At 51.5% G+C, this 16,896-nt stretch overlaps 1 protein-coding gene across 1 annotated transcript in view; it reads right to left on the reverse strand.

The window, feature by feature from the left end:
- CDK5RAP2 (CDK5 regulatory subunit associated protein 2) overlaps positions 1 to 16,896 on the reverse strand; it is a 169,809-nt gene that overhangs the window by 49,730 nt on the left and 103,183 nt on the right. The window contains 4 exon segments of the mRNA XM_019454024.2: positions 9 to 131; positions 3,920 to 4,151; positions 9,331 to 9,763; positions 16,014 to 16,201. Of these exon segments, the coding sequence (XP_019309569.2) occupies positions 9 to 131; positions 3,920 to 4,151; positions 9,331 to 9,763; positions 16,014 to 16,201 (976 nt within the window).

Genomic DNA, 16,896 nt, shown 5'->3' on the forward strand with positions numbered 1-16,896 from the left:
ATTCCGACCGGTCTCGTGGCTGGTGTGCTGATAACTGTCCCCTTCCTTGTCTCTCCAGACACAGGCCATGGTTCTAATTCCTTTCTGCTCTCCTGGGCTGTCCTGGTAGGCTGCTCCCACAAGGGGCTGGGCTACAGGCGTTCGTGAAGAGAAGGAAAAATAAATAAAACCGTAGACTTGAAACTTAGCCAAGCAACTGAGAAGAACACAAAGATACAACGGGGAAAATAAAAACACTGGGGAGGCAAAATGCAATTTATAAGATAAAATTAATCTATCGAGCTGCCATAACAGGACATAAAAAGCATAAATATACTGCAGCTTGTCTGAAATGGTTTAAGTCTAGGCTCTCAGAAAACTATGAGTGAGAAAATGAATTCTATAGACTCATGCCCACTTTTCCCCTGGAAGAGAGAGGCCTCGGGGGTCTCCTGGGAAACCGCGAGAGCAGCACCTGGTTGAGGCGCCCTGGTGTCTCAGCAAGAAACAAAAACATTGGTAAGTGCATACGGCAAGCTCCGGGCAAAGTGCCAGGGCCTCTGTTGGGCTGAGTCACCTTTGCCGTGCAAATCTTTCCTCCCTGAAGTGCCCCCCGCTTCTGCCCCACACTGATGTGTTTAATTATCTGCCCCCTTCCCACTGGACAGGGAGTTCTCAGAAGGCACTGAGACTATCTCATTCCTCTGTCTCTCTGTCTCTGTCTGTCTCCTACACCCAGTGCACGAGGCTGGCACACAGCAGGTGCTCAGGGAATGCATGAATGATGTCTGGATGGATGGATGGATGTCTGGATGGATGGATGTCTGGATGGATGTCTGGATGGATGGATGGATGGAAGGAAGGAAACCAAGTGGGAAAGGAGGGGGGAAGGAAAAAGCAGTATGCCAAAGCCCCAATTATCTTGAAACCTCCACTAAGGTGAACCCGAGAACCTAAACATAAATGGAAAACACCATACACTACAGATCATCAGAAAATCCATACGCGAGGTATCAGACACGAGGCTTTATGAAGCAGTAAAGGGCACAGGCTTCGAAATCAGGCAGGCTGGTGCAAATCTACCGCCGGAAGTTAGTGGCAGTATGACTGTAGCCAAGTCACTTCATCTCTGAAACTGTGGCCTCAACGACAGACAAACGGGGATAATGACTATTCCTGCCTCGAGGACTGTGAAGAAGAATCAATTAGTCTTGCATTTAAAGTGGGCAGTGAGGCCGAATAAACAACAGGCGCTTCTCTCATCACTGACACAGGAAGCCCAAGACTCCCGGTCACGGCCCAGCCCTGAACCACCCTGGCCATCCCCTAACCGGATGCAGTCTCCCACCCCAGAAAGCAAACTCCTCGATGACAAAATCCCGAATAACCTCAATCTCCTCCCTGAACATGCACCTTGCCCCTCGCTCCAAGGACCTGGACGGCGCCCCGACACTGCCTCTCCCGCAGCGCCCCCAGGACTGGACGTTTCCTTCCCACATACCCCTGTTATCACAGAGACCTGGAAGAGCCTAGGTGCCTTCACTCTTCGCGGACCCTTCCAGATCATGATCTCTTCCCTGAACACTCCAGCTCTGCGGCTCACGGCGCCAGGCCGTAGCCGTGACTACCCACCTTGCCGCAGTCCCCACCGTCCCGATCCACCGAATCCCTTGAGACTCCCTGACAACGCGGCTCCTAACTGCCCTGCCTGTCCACACCGCCTTACGGTAAAAATCCCTCACAGCCGTCTCTTCTTGCCGTCTCGGTTCCTCTCCTCCACTGCCTCTCTGGGACCTGCGGCAGGCAGGCCCGGCCACGCCAGGGACGCAGCTCCCTTCAGGGTCACCAGTGAGGGCTTCCTGTTCCTTAATCCCGAGGCCACTCCGCCATCCTTGCCTTACTTATTGACAATGTTTGGCACAGTGAGCCTGCTCTTCACTCTGCTTCTGGATGGCACCCTTTCGTGGCTCCCTCCCTGCCTCTCTGGCTGCTCCTTCTCCGTCCGGGCTCCACCCACTACAGTCCAGTCTCAGTCCCAGGGTCTGCTCAGCAGCCCTCCAAGCCTCAGAGCTCCAAAGACCAGCAACAGGTTGGCATTTGCTAAGTTCAAAGGCCCAGCCCAGATCCAGCCCCTCGACTCCAGACTCCTGCATCTCCCGAGTGCCAACCTGGCATCTCCACGGGGATGGTCAACAGGCATCTCAAGTCAGACAAAACCGGACACCCAGTGCCCGCCTCCGCCTGCCTCTCCTGCGGCCTTCCCCACCTCAGTGCAAGACAACTCCATCATTTGATGGCTCACGTTACAAGTGATCCTTTAAAGCACAGGTCGGCCCGCTTCTCTCAAAGGGCCAAATACAGAATATTTTAGCCTCTGTGAGCCACACGGCCTCCATCACAACCACTCAACTCTGCTATCGAGCGCAAAAGCAGTCACAGACAGGATGCGGAGGAATGTTCCTGTGTTCCGGTAAAACTTAAAGGCAGGCAGCGAGCATGGATGGCCCAGAGGCCGCAGTTTGCCAGCCCGGCTATAAAGCTGCAGTCTGGTCATGTGACTCTGCCGCTCCAAACCCTCCAGCAGTTTCCCGTCTTAACTGGGCAAAAGACAAAGCCCTAGAACGACCTCCTAGTGCCTCCCTGACCCCTTTCCCTCTTCCTCTTTCTCACTCCACTCCAGCCACATAATTGGCCTTCTTACTCAACCAACTGCCCAAATTCAAAGCAACATCAGGGCCTGCGCCCTTGCTCCTTCTCCCAAAAACGCACTTTCCAAGCTGACTGACGATTCCACTCATTTCCTCCCGTTTTCCACTCAAATGTCCCCTCATCAGGGAGGCTCATTCCATGTGTGGTAGCAAACTCTACCCCATTCCACGTTACCCATGCCCTTGACCCTGCCTTCTCTCTCTCCCCACAGCACCTGCGATCTCACATACAGCTTGTCCACTTATCGGCTTATTGTCTTCCTCCCCACAACAGGAAGGGAAGCTGTCCACACACTTAGGTCACCTGTTTTGTTCACGATCTCCCCAGGGCCCACAACGGTGCCGGGCACACAGGAGGATGTAACCACTGCTTTTTGAATAGATAAATCAAAGACTGCTTGGTACTGGGTGTTGCTATCATTTGCTTGCAGCAGAAGTTCAAAATCAGGAGTGCACGTGGGCTTTTGCGGACTCACGAACCCTCTGAAAACGAGGTACGACACTACCTGTGTGCTCATCTACACTGCTCTCTGGTAACGGCTGGCAGCTTTCTTCAGACTCTCGAAGGGGTGGTGGCCCCAAACCACTGTCACTGTTCCGGCCGAGGGGACGCTATCTCACACGCTCCCTCCGAGTCTATGCAGTCTAACCTGGACACATCTTAACCCAGGGGCCCTCCATTTTGGGGGCTCCCACGAGTGCAGAAACCGCAGATTCAAAGTGGGCGGGGAGGCAGGTCACTTCCAGAGGAAGACGTAAGGCCAACAGGGCTGGGAATTAGCCCTCAGGAACCCAAAGTGATGTAGCCTGGACATTCTAGAAAACCCCACCACGAGGACTCTCGCTTACACACGTGACTTACCCATATGCCTGAGGCTTCCACAGACAAAGCCAGAAAAAAAAAAAAAAAAACACAAAAACCCAGATTGAAATCATCCCACAGCCGGGGTACCCGCAGACCACCCCAAGTGAAGGCAGCGGTGACCTCACAAGACCCGCGAGCGCTTACAAGTCCCCTTCACGCGGACTCCAGAATAAATGAAAACAATAGATTCGTTTCCCTTATTGTGTTCCTTCGATTGTGTGTTTGTCAAGAGTCAAGATTAATCATTGTAATTCATAAAATTTATACTCAAGCTTACCGCAGTTCTGCACAACAAGGCTGACATTTCGAGCAGCTCTATCGGGTCGTTTGTCTCGCGCACGGAGAACACATTTCTCCCGGTGCTTACCTTTCAGGAGCGTTTTGTCTGGCGCTGGCCTCCCCTCCGTCATCGCTTCAGCCAGAATTAACTTTTGCCGAAGTTGCCTGTTGCGGACTTTAAGCTCCTTCAGCTCCCCCTGCAGCTCCAGGACCTGGCCCTGCAGCTGGGTCACCAGCTCCTGGGTGGCGGGGAGCCGGTACACATTTCCCAATGACCGGGACGCTTTTATCAGGATGGGCAAGCGGGACTTCTTGGCATCCTGAGGAGACACACGAAAAGGACAATGAATATACGTCCTCTGGTCACGCAGGCAACACGTCCTCAGGCCGACCTCGTACAACAGGATTCAAGCCGGCCGTCCACACTTCCGGTTCCTACAGTGGCATCTAAGTTTATCTCCCGGTCTGCAGAATTAGTGTCTTGGCAGGTTCTTCGTCTGACTGGCCGCCACCAAGCTTTTCCTCGTCGACACCTGCTTGGCCCTGGCCCACCGTCTCCGGGCACGGCAGATGCTCAATACACGGCAGTCCTGTCCTCAACACGATCTTCTGAGGAGCACCTTCTTGCTCCTTCTCTATTTCCTCCCCCCGCCCCACCCCTCGGTCTAAGCCAACCTGCCTCCCGCCCCTGCGAGGCCACCAGAACCACCTCCCACCGAAGTTCTCCCTGGCTACCGAGTCACTGACCCCGCGGCTACCGCCCGGGCGGGCTCAGATCTCCCCACCCGCCTGGCTCGGGCACCTTCATTTCCACTGGCCAGCCCAGCCCTCAGCCCCTCGCTCGCGCCACCCCAGCCCCTGCCCCAAAGCCACGCCGCCTCAACACTCTCGGTGAATCACGCTACCATCCCCTCACCGTGCATCCCAAACCCGAGAGTCCTTATCAGACTGCCCTTTATGCTCATCACCCATGCGCCCCACTCGCCGGGCTCCACGGATCCCTGCCCCCGAGTGGTCTCTGAGGCCTTTCGGCCCTCCTCGCCCCCCACCAGCCCCAAGACGCTGCTGGTGCTCACCTAGCCACGGCAACCACCTCCTGAGCGCCCTCCCCCATCCAGCCCTGGCCTTTCGAGTCCACTCTCCCCACTGCGGCAGGCAAGGCAAACCTACCATTCCTGGCCTCTGCTTAAAACTGTTGTAATGCTTCCCTGCTCCCTTATGACAAAGGTCAAAATCCTCACCACAGCCTCCACGCAGAGTCACTGCCCCTCTCCTGCTTCCCTACGCCCACACACTCACCTTCTATCAGTTCCTCAGTGTCTGTGTTCTTTCCAGCCCAGGGCCTTGGCCAACACCGCCTCCTGTGTCTACAACACTCTTTCTTGCCGACCCCCACCCCTCGCGTAATCCCAATACAACATTAGGACTCAGAGCGCCCTCGGGAGAATGGGCCTTGACTTCCAAGACCAGGTCAGGTCTCTCTGTTAAGGACGCTCACCGCCCCCTACACTGGTACCATTATAACTAAATGCCTGTGCAATTACTCGTCTGTCTTCTGCCCTGGCCTACAAGCTCCAGCGCTCAGGAACTCCGCATTTCTTGGTCATGCTCTATCCACAGCCTTCACCACAAGAACACGGTAGGTACTCAACTATTCGTGGAAGTAACATACAAAAAATAATTTAAGAGGCCAAATGGGGGTGGCTTTTGAGTGTGGAGAATTTTAAATATATTCAAAAGCTGGGGAAAGGGACCAAATCTAGAATATACGGACTACTCTTACAATTCAATGACAAAAAACACAAATAACTCAATTAAAAGATGGGCAAAGGATCTGGCAGACATTTCTCAAAAGGAGATGGAGTTATGGCCAAAAACACATGAAAAGACGTTCAATATCATTAATCATCGGGGAAATGTAAATCAAATCACCGTGAAATACTGCCACTCCCAACCCATCAGGACAGCTTATAATCAAAATAATAACAAGTGTTGGCAAGGACGTGGAAACACTGGAACTATCATGTTTCTGGTGAAAACGTAAACTAGGAGCAGCCGCTTTAGAAAACAGTTTGGTGGCTTCTCAAAAGGTTAAACAGAGGGCCGCCGGATGGCCCAGGTGGTTAAGCGTCCAACTTCAGCTCAGGTCATGATCTCACGGTTTGTGGGTTCGAGCCCCACGTCGGGCTCTGTGCTGACAGCTCGGAGCCCGGAGCCTGCTTCGGATTCCGTGTCTCCCTCTCTCTCTGACCCTCCCCTAGGCTCACTCTGTCTCTCTCTCAAAAATAAATAAGTATTTTTTAAAAAATTCAAAAAGAAAAAAAAAAAAGGTTAAACATAGAGTTACTACCTGACCCAGCAATTCCACTCCTAGGTATTCACCCAGGAGAAATGAAAACACACGTCCACACAAAAACCTGTAGTACATGAACGTTCGCAGCGACGTTATTCATAATACCTGAAAAGTGGAAACAGGTCAAATGACCATCAACTGACGAATGCATAAATTAAATGTGCTACATCCATACAATGGACTATCATCTGGCAATAAAAAGAAATGAAGTACTAACAGAGACTACAGCACGGATGCACCTTGAAAACATTACGCTGAGTGGAAGCAGTCGCCAAACATCACACACCGTATGAGTGCATTCATATGAATATCCAGAATAGGCAAACATAGAAAGACAGAAAGCAGATTAGCAGTTGCCTACAGCTAGGGCAGACGGGGGGAAATGGCAAGTGACCACTAATGGGTCAGGGTTTCTTTTCTGGATAATGAACATGTTCTAAAACTTATTACGGTAATGGTTCCACAACTCTCTGTGTGTACAAAAACAAAACAAACCACTGCACTATATACTTTAAATGGATAAACTGTATAATATGTGGATTATACCTCAATGAAGCTATTATCCTTTTTAATTTTTTTAAGTGGAAGAGAAGGAACCTGAGAGGAAAACAGGAAATACTTGGGACCCTGAATGATGAAATCAGCAAGGTCTCCCAAGAAGGAAAAGGGAGGCAGGAGCCCTGCTTGCACGTTCTAGGATGTATGATGCTTTCAAGCACGTTCTCCCACAGTCCTCAGGCAAACTGCATTCCCAGAGCTCGCAGGATAACAGAAATTAGCAGGCCTATTTTCCAGACCAAGAACCGAGATGTCAAACAACCCGTCCGAGGCCATACGACGAGAAGGTTAGAGATGTGGACCTCGCAACGGCTCTTCAGCCTCTGCTGCTCAGTTAAGGAAAGTGAGACACTCTCTGTCCTGAAATTCGAGGGAAGAGAACAGGTTCAAGGACAAGAACAGTCTGAGGTGGTGAAGGGGACCAGCTGGGAGGAAGTGCATGCCTCATCAGAGAGGACTGGAAAATAACAGTCAATTGCTTGGTCCTCAGTCTCCACCAATCTTTATTCTTAGATCCAAATCTGTGTGTCATATGGCAGGAGAAAAGATATCTGCAAGTACACAAATGCCAAAGCCAATTTCAGGCTGGAAGACTGCCGTCAGTCAACCTAACGCGGGTTCTAAAATAACACCGCACAAAATGCTACCTTATGGACGCTGAGCGGAGTCCCACCTACCACCTTATTAAAGATGTCATGACGGGACTCCTCACTTGCCGGTGGAAGCGGGCCAGGAAGGCTCACACACCGCGCTCGACCTGCACACACACGGCCACGTACGAGGCACTAGCCGGTGCTCGCCACGCACTTCCTCAAGTCGCCACTGCGCCAGCCTCAGGTTCCAGGTCACACCCGTCCCATCCGAGCCACTGAGAAAGGTGAGCGGTCAGGCCTGAAGCAATCCCAGGTACGTCTGGAATGGTGACAAGAGGGTTCCTCCCTTCCTGGGAAAGGTTTGTGTAGAATATCCCTGTCTGCCTCTGAAGCTGGCCTCCGGCCTCCGGCCCTACTCTTCCTCCTAACAGCCGACTCGCTCTGGACCATTTTCTGAGCCTTTCCGAGCTTGTATTTTTCATGTGTAAAAGGTAGGGAATACCTACCTACCTCATGTGCTTCCTGAGAAGATTAAATGTGATGATCTAGCACAAACAATCTTGGCACAAACAGAAGACACTAAAAAATAAACACAGTTGCCTTCCTTTTGAAGACACGAGCAAGAAGGAGAACTCCAAACTAAAAAATAAATAGTTTTTAAATATATTCAGGGAAATTAATAAGTTCATTCGATTTTGCAATTTTCCTACACAAAGGAGGCTATCCCCCACATAAACTGGGAGGAAAAAAAAAAACAGCTAGCTTTCCTAATACACAGGTACAAACTAACAGGGCTGGGGGCAGATGAGAGCATTTCTATCCCAGCCAAATTGCACAAATTTGCATCTGGAGTACCGTTAATATAATGGCAGTGTCTTTTTTTTTTTTTTTTTGTCTTTACTGATATCTTTAGAAAACCCTTTTCTAGAAATTACAGTTTTGGTGCATAATTTAAAACAATCAAAAGCAATTTTGCTAATGATATATCTAACTCCCTTTGGTATGCACAAAAGCAGTAATTTAGTGGTCAGAAAATAAACTTAATTCTCCATTCTGATGCTATGAAGCAGTGTGTACAGCTGATTTCTCAGATACAAAACACCCATCAGAAACAAGAACACCAACAGCCATCGCTGGAGCTCTATTAGAAACATGACCTACTTCTCCACCAGAACACTCACATCTCCCTGCTGCGGGGACCAACCAACCCCAACCCCTCGGCCCAGGAGGATTTGAGTAAAAGGTCCAATCGAACACTGCCAAGAGAGCCTGGCTTTTAATAATCTGGCATCTGTGATGGTATTTGAGGAGAAGCATAGAGACAGCATCTTGACCGAAGCAAAATGCACTCAACCCAACAAAACCGGACCCTACCACTTTGGGCCAGCAGGAGCTGGGGGCCAGCCTGGGAAAGGGCATGGCTGTCCCAGCTCCACCCTTTAACTGCTGGCTACCTGCGAGCATTCAAAATCCGGCTTCCTCAGCTCTGACAGGTGTTGTAAGGATACGAGAATGTAGACAAAGCTCACAGAAAAGTACCTCTCCACCAGAAAGTCTGCGTAGGAGAAAACCTAGGTTCTCGGCCCGACTCGGCCCGACTCAAGTCATCACAATTTCGCTGCAACCTACAAAAGTAAGTGTCCACCTGGAGGTGGAAGTCATACAATTTCTGGCACATTCCCCACGATGGAATTCTACAAAGCCATTACCAGGAAAGATGTTCCTGGTACACGGCATGAAAGAAAAAGCTACACAAACAGATACATAAATATGACTCTATAAGGAAACCGTGTAAGTATCACGCTATAGAGATAAATAAGACTGGGCTAGGGGGAAGGTTAAGACAAAACACACACCTCAAGGTAGAGGCCAGACTAAGTACAGGTAGAGGGAGATACTGGATTTTACATAAATCAAGTGGGATCAGAGGTGAGTTTTGAAGTCTTACCTCTGTATAAAAGAAGGAATTAATAAATAATATACAAACAAGCTTACTTTGTGGGTCCCACCGGGGAAGGCAAGGGGGGCGACGTGCCTCCCTGACATCGCGCACAAGTTCTCCGGCTGACCCTCCATGTGGAGCACGGCATCCGGTGGCTTCTCTTCCCAAGCCTCTCTCTTGCCCTCCTGCTGGAATCCGAGCGTGTCACCCTCCACGGTCACGGTCTGCACGGAGGCATCTTTCAGTTCCGGCTTGGATGCTTCACCTGCCACTTCTAGCCGGGCCGTCCGAGGCGACTTCAGTTCATCGTGGGACTTGGACAACGAGTCGGGTCGGGTGAAATGTCCGAGTTCACCTCTCAGCTGTACAACCATTTGCCTGAGTGACGTCTCAGTTTTACCGTCAAGGCGTTCTGCAGAAACTCCCTGCTCTGCCAAGCATATTCGTCCCAGAAGTAGTTCACGCAGCACTTTCAGAAGGTCAGGCCTGTTTTTCCAAAAGGGAAGGAAATAGAAGAACTCGGTTTTCTTGTGCCCTACCCAGTATCCCAAGTTTTCCCAACTGGCCTAAAGCCTGCTTAAACTAAGCACACTGACCGCCCGACAAGTGCCGGGACCCACACCAAAGATTTTATCCCAGGTCACCTCATGTGACCACACAAGGTGGGTACTACCTTGTCTATTTCATGGATAAGAGGAGGAGAATTGATTTGACACAAGTATATACAGGTGAGGGGCCACGTGGCTCTAAGGACGCAGGCTGGGCCTACAAAGGAGCAAACAGGGTCATCAAGTGTTGTTGACAAGTGAAAGGTCCGCCCGCCCCCAGCTCCATTCCTACATCCAGGGGCAAATATGGCTGCGGTGGATCCAGCCAACCTCGTGGACCCATCAGTGAGCAGGCCCATCACGGTACACAGTCAGTGCTCAGGAAATAGGTGCTGAATGAAGGGATGCTGTGAACCACTCATAATAGGAAGAGCAGTGGCTTTGAAATCACACGAAAATGGCTTCAAGTTCTAACTCAGCGACTCTTTGGAAGGTCAGGCTCCCCCGCCACAGGACAGCGATGAGGATTAAACGAGAGGGTGTATAGGTAGCAGGTCCTTTCGTGCCCCTGGCCACATGCCCCAGGCTCCTGTGGACCCCAGCTCAGTCCGCGTGGATGCTGTGTGGACGGCACCTGGAGACACAGACAGTCCCTCCTCAAGCACTCCTGGCCTTTCTCTGCTGCACTGGAGCTTTTCCAGGGCTCCCTGATCCCCCGGCAGGGCAGTGGGAAGTGAGAACCAGTTTACGTGTGGAGGGGAACCCTCAAGCAGCGGGGGAAGAGAGCTACTGGGGAAACGTCCCCATCTTCCAATGTCTGGAGAGACAACGCTGTGGCCACCCATGGCACCAACCAGATCACTCAGGAACCCTTACTGGCTTTGCCTCTATTCCTATCTTACTCACTCTGCTCCCTGGAGTCATATTCCCAAGAAGCCACTTGTACCCGAATCCTTACTTCAGGCTCTGTTGTCCCAGGAACACAAAGCCAGCATGTAAAAGGCTGCAGAGCAGTTCAAGAAGAATCCCTGTGGGTGTTTCTTGTGCTAGGCCCTGGGACAGGCACTGAGGGTGCAAAACTGCCTGCAAGGCCTTAGCCTGGGTTGGAGACAGGTATGTCAACAAATCATTGCTCCATGGGGTAAAAAAGCAAACATGGGCCCTACACAACTTTTAATGGGTTACGGAGCCACGTTCCCAGGGTGTCCAGGGCAAAGGGAAATGGGACATTCTAGGCTAGGCAAACAAGGGGAACACAGATGAGACATGCTGGAGGGTAAGGGAGTGAGGCTGAAAGCCAGGAGGGGGGAACTGAGGCGTGACAGCAAAGGAGAGCCACTGCAAGGCTCTGTGGCAGAGTGCCCGGTCACTCGTGTGCTTTGCAGGGGTGATTCTAGCTGCCGTGGAAAGAATGAACGGAGAGACTTCTGTCAAGGGGGAGGAGTGAGTACATTCAGGAAACCCACCCACCCTGCTCAAAACACACTTAAGTGACAGCAAAAAATACCTAACAAAAACATATTATAAGGTGCACTATAGGCGTCAAAAACAAGGTACAATTTATCCAAAGGTCAGAAACTGAGGAGGAGAACCACACATGGTGGAGAAAACCATGGAGATTTCAGGAGCCAGAGGGCCAAGCAGAGGTGACTGCAGCGCCCCACAGGGGGAAGACGAAGCGCGGGGGACGGAACCGGCTGTCTACACGGGCAAACCAAGCACAGTCCAGACAAACAGGCCACAACCCAACAGATCACAGTTCACACTCAAGAAAATAATATCAATAAAGCAACCTGAAGATTTTAAAATAACTATGTATAGGGGCGCCTGGGTGGCTCAGCCAGTTAACCATCTGACTTCGGCTCAGGTCATGATCTCACAGCTGATGAGTTCAAGCCCCGCGTGGGGCTCTGTGCTAACAGCTCGGAGCCTGGAGCCTGCTTCGGATTCTGTGTCTCCCTCTCTCTCTGCCCCTCCCCGCTCAAGCACTCCCTCTCTCTCAAAAAATGGATAAACATTAAAAAAAATTTAAATAAGTATGTGTAAGTCATCTAAAACATAAAGGAGAAAAAGCTACTCATTTAAGGTGAAAAAGTGACTCATTTAAGAAAGTAGAAACCAGGAGACTGAGGCAGAAAAAGAAGAAAAAAGGGAACAGAGTGGGCAAGGAAAGGAGAGGCCAGTGGGAGAGCTGTTGTTAACTTCCAGGAAAGGGTTACCAGGAGGAGAGGTGGGGGCAATCGGTAGTGGTAGTGACAGGGGATAGAAGAGGCCCTCATGGGTGTTGCGCCCTCTCTCTTCTCTCTGCAATCCCTCCAGCCTCTACAGACGGCTCCCTGGCCGTCCCCCTCCCAGTGTCCCTGCCGCCACTCTGGCATGAGCCCTGGTCTCACCTTCCCCGCTGAGCCCTCTACCGGCAGGGGGAGGCCCTACTGCTGTCTGGATTCCCATCGTCTAGCTCTGGGGCAGAGGCGATTCCATTCAAATCACACAGCCACAGCACGACGAAGCAGGGTAAAAAATCAAACAGCTTACAAAACAAAATTAAAATGTATGGTGCATTTTTCACTCCTAATATGGAATCATCTAGACTACACAACCCATCTTAAAATTTAGTAAATCCAGACTTTAAAAATATTTCTGGTACTTTAAGCACGTTAAACTAAATTTTCCTTTCCTCTCTTTCCCTTAATATAGATTAAAAATAATGACAATCGCTATTCAGCTAGCCAAAGGAGGCCTGTTACTCACCACAAACAACACACAGTGAAGCCCAGGGAAAAGACTTTACAAATGGGTAGTAAGAGGTGGCGAAAGAGGCCATTACAATATACTAAAGTGGGGTTGCTGTTAAATAAAACATTTCAAGTGTTACTTTGCCAGGAATCTGAGCAACGGATTCATTAAGCCATCGCTGTGATCAGGACCTTTTTAATGGTTCAGTCGAGAGTCTCGCCAGAGGCCCAAACATTGTTGATACACCCTTCCTGAGAATCTCTGCCACAGAGAAAAGGTGTAAAGGGAGACGAACAGACGTTCGTGAAGCGCTTAAGTGTGTCAGATCCTTTAAATACACTGACTACATTCATAGTTTTTTAAGTACATTTACTTGAGAGCGTGAGCAGGGAAAGGGCAGAGAGAGGGAGGGAGAGGGAGAATTCCAAGTGGGCGGCAGGCTCTGAGCTAGCAGCTTGGAGCCCGACGTGGGGCTCAATCCCCAAAACCGCGAGATCACGACCCGAGCCGGCATCAAAACGCTTAACTGACTGAGCCCCCCAGGTGCCCCACACTGACTACATTTAGTCGTCACCATAAGACGAGGAGGTGAGGCAATGCTAACCCCATGTTACACATGAAGAAACAGGCTCGTAAAGATTCAGCATCCCTTGGCAAAGGGGCAGAACAAAGACCGGAACCCGGATCTTTCGGACTCCAAAGAATCACTACCCTCTTTCTAATTTTCTAGTTTTTTGATCATCTGCACTCACTGAAATATTTTATGGAGCACCTCCCACCTGCCATGTAAGGCAGCAGGCGCGCATGGTGAAAAGGAATCGAGGGGCTCCCATTTCATTAAGAAGACAGACAGACATTCAGACATACGTCGATAACTAAATAAGACCAGGTAGAGCAATGATAAGTACTATGAACTGAGGGAGGGAAGCGAAGGAGGGAGAAGGTCCCGAGACCGTGTGTAGAAGCAAGGTTTCCCGTTCGTGGTCAGCAACAGAGCTGATGTCCGGCCGAGACCCCACCAGTCACACATACACCTAGGAAAAAAGCCCTCCAGCTAGAGGGAACGGCCACTGCAAAGGCCTTGAGGTGAGAACCAGCCAGGATGCCTGAGGAGCAGAGAGGAGGTCTACATGGCCGGAGCTCGGTGAGCAAGACAGGGAGGAGATAAGGACAAAGAAGTAGGTGGGAGCCAGGTCAGGAAGCTCTGATCTTACTGTAAGGGCAATGGAAATCCGCTGGAGGGTCTCAAGCATGGAACGGAATGATCACTGTGGCATGGGGTGCCTGGATGGCTCAGTCTGTTAAGCGTCCAAGTCTTGACTTCAGCTTAGGTCATGCATGATCTGACGCTTGGGGAGTTCGAGCCCTGTATCAGGCTCTGCACTGACAGCGTGGAGTCTGCTTGGGATTCTCTCTCTCCCTCCCTGTCTGCCCCTCCCCTGCTTGCTTGCTGTCTCTTTTAAATTAAATTAAATTAAATTAAATTAAATTAAATTAAATTAAATTAAATTAAATTAAATTAGATAAAAACAAAAAGGTCACTTTGGCCAAAAAAAAAAAATCACGGCAGCCTCTCTGTGGCAAACGGACAGTAGAGGAGGTCGTGCTGCCGGAGTCCAGGCGACAGACGGTGGCGGCCTGGACCCAAAGGGAACTCCTAAGCAGAAGGCTGGTGTTTCCCTGACCGATCAAAATCCTGGTTATCCCAGAAAATTCGCCAACAGCTCCTAGCACTTACTTGCTAAGGGAAAGTCAGGTCCCCAGAGGTCGGCTCCCGTGTTTACCGCCACGCCAGCGGCATGCAAGGCCGGCGTGAGGGTGCAACGCGACCGGGCACGTGATGCCCGGTGTGCGTGCCGGACGGGGGTGCCGACCACGGTCGGGCCTGCAGGAGGGCCCTCGGAGCCACGAGTCCACTGTCACGGGCCTCGGCGGTGCACCATGAAGGACAGCTGTCCGGAGAACAAGACGGGAGATTCAGGCTGGTGTAAGAAAGCCTTTTCTGACACTACAAGTGGCCAGCGCGGCCCGAAAGCCTACAGAACAGTCACCTGCAGGGCACAGGTAACGGAACCACGGATTGTCACAAGCTTGCCCCCTGGCACGCAGGGCGTTGGCCCAGAAAATGCTTTCTGGAAAAATGTAACTAAGTTTGCGTTTTCAAAAATCAGGAGACTTAGAATATAATTTGGGGGCTTCCGCTGAAAGACCGGAAGGCTGAGAGCCCCTGTGCTCTCAGTTGGGCCTAAGAAGCTCCCGCCCACCAGCAGGGAGCCCACCCCCCCGCGTCCCACATGCCCACCACGGCCCGTTGTTCTTCCCCCTTCGTCCCCCGTCCCCCCACTCACATCACCCAGGCACATCCCTAGGCGCTCCCCGGAAGGAGAGCTGCATCTTCGAGCTCTGGTGTAACGTGTGGGACCCCGACGTGGAGAAAATCCTCCAACTCTCAAGCATCAACCACGGGCACCTAACTCCCTGTGACAATCAGCCAGGAGAGGCACTAGACATGTGCCCCCAAGAGGATGCGCGCTAGGAAAATGCTGGACGGATGCCAGGGACTGGGGAAGGGGCAGCCTGCCTGAGCTTACACTGACAGGATGCTCCAGTCCTATTTTAGCTACAGAAACGCCGATGAGGCTCAGTCCACCGACGGGAGAGACAGTGGGGTTCCTGGCTCTTGCCAAGAGTCACGGGCAGGAGTTAGCGGCTCCGTTTCTCTGTCTACACTGGAGGAGAGGGCAACACTTTCACTGAACACACACCACCCGCCTGCCATTTTCCTTAAACGGTGTTTTCTTCCTCCTCGCGGCTCCCGAGGAAGTGGCCGGAGAGGCCGGGGCCCTGAGAGAGGAAAGCGCGGCTCCTTCTGGCCCCAAAGCCCAAGCAGCTGTCACGACGGACTCGGAAAAATGGGAAGCGGGGAGGGGGACAATCTGCTCCCAAAGGTTAATTTTAAAAACACGAACGTGCGGAACGCTTCTCCTTTTTCGTTTTAAGGCAAACACCCCGAGGTATTTCCTCACACAGGATGACCGCCGGCAGATATGAGGAGAAGAGAATTTCAGTTCGAGCTCCACATAAAACCGCGAGTCACGACTACAATGGCAGTTTTTAAGCTGCTGCAGAAACCGGAAGAGACTCCGGTAGGGCTGATTCCTCTCTCTGACAGCCAGACACAGCCCTTCCCGGGGCTCCCAGGACCGATTCCAGAGGAAAGCTCGCTTTCGCTCTCTATACTGGGCTTGCACGAGGCTTTGCTGACGTCCCCTCCCAGCCACTAGCGTGCAGCCTAATTACTTAATTGCTTGACTGGCACGATTCCTTCCAAGACATTTCGGTGGCTCTCTCGGCTAAATTACACAGCACCGCCATCTAAATCCATTTAGCAAAATGAGTTTGTTCTCCCCTCACACCCGAGAAAGAAACCACTACCGGGGCCCCATGTCTACCTGGATTCCAGTAACAACGTGGCCTTCTCACTGAAAAACGGGGCAAGCAAGTTCATGAGTTCGCCTTCTTCTAGACTCCGGTCTCCGGGGCAGCCAGGCTTGTGGGCGCCGTCGGAATCTAGAATATTGGAATCCGTGTGCCTCAAATATCCATTTTTGCGACCTCCTTTGGAATAATCCTCCACAACCTGCAAATCAGAGTATCTGGTCAAAATACGGACCTGGGAAGAAAGTGAGGGGGTGCGTGCAGGAGAGAGAGAGGACGGAGGCAGAGAGCACATCAGCAGTGCAAGCCAGCCAGAGGGAGAAGGAAAGCAGGAGAGGGCACGGAGCGGGCTCAGGCTCGAAGGTCCACACACGTGCCTTGCGGCGGAGGGGCTCCCACAAGAGCACGGACAGGTCTACGTCACTTTTCCTCCCCTCGGTTCCCTCATCCACAAAATGGGGAGAACACTGCCACTTCCCCGGGTGACCACGAGAAAAAGAATGAGAGGAAGGGCCGCGTCCTGCCCACCATGCATGTGTCCCCCCGCCCCCTGGCCAGCTCCTAGCAAGTTCTTCCTAGGAAGGGTAGGGAGCCCGTGCCATCAACGACCTTGTGGACATCTATCATCTACGTCTTGCAGTGTATCCTCCCCGTTACCTATCAGAAAGGCGCCTCACTCTTTACAGATACATCCTAATTAACATGACTTTGATTTGTCTCATTAGGAAAAGAAGAGAGTTCCTAAACTCCCAGGAGGATGTTATTTACGGATCCACCTTCTTGGGTCACCGAGGGCCCCGAAGGAGTGGTACCGAGGACGCATCTAGTTAAAGCTTGTGCTGGGCATGTCTGGAGGTGCTGCAATTAGCATTCTTTCTCCCCCTTTCCAAAGCTGTA

This window comes from Panthera pardus, unplaced genomic scaffold (assembly GCF_024362965.1).
Source record: "Panthera pardus isolate Hobbes unplaced genomic scaffold, ASM2436296v1 HiC_scaffold_20, whole genome shotgun sequence".
Lineage (NCBI taxonomy): Eukaryota > Metazoa > Chordata > Mammalia > Carnivora > Felidae > Panthera > Panthera pardus.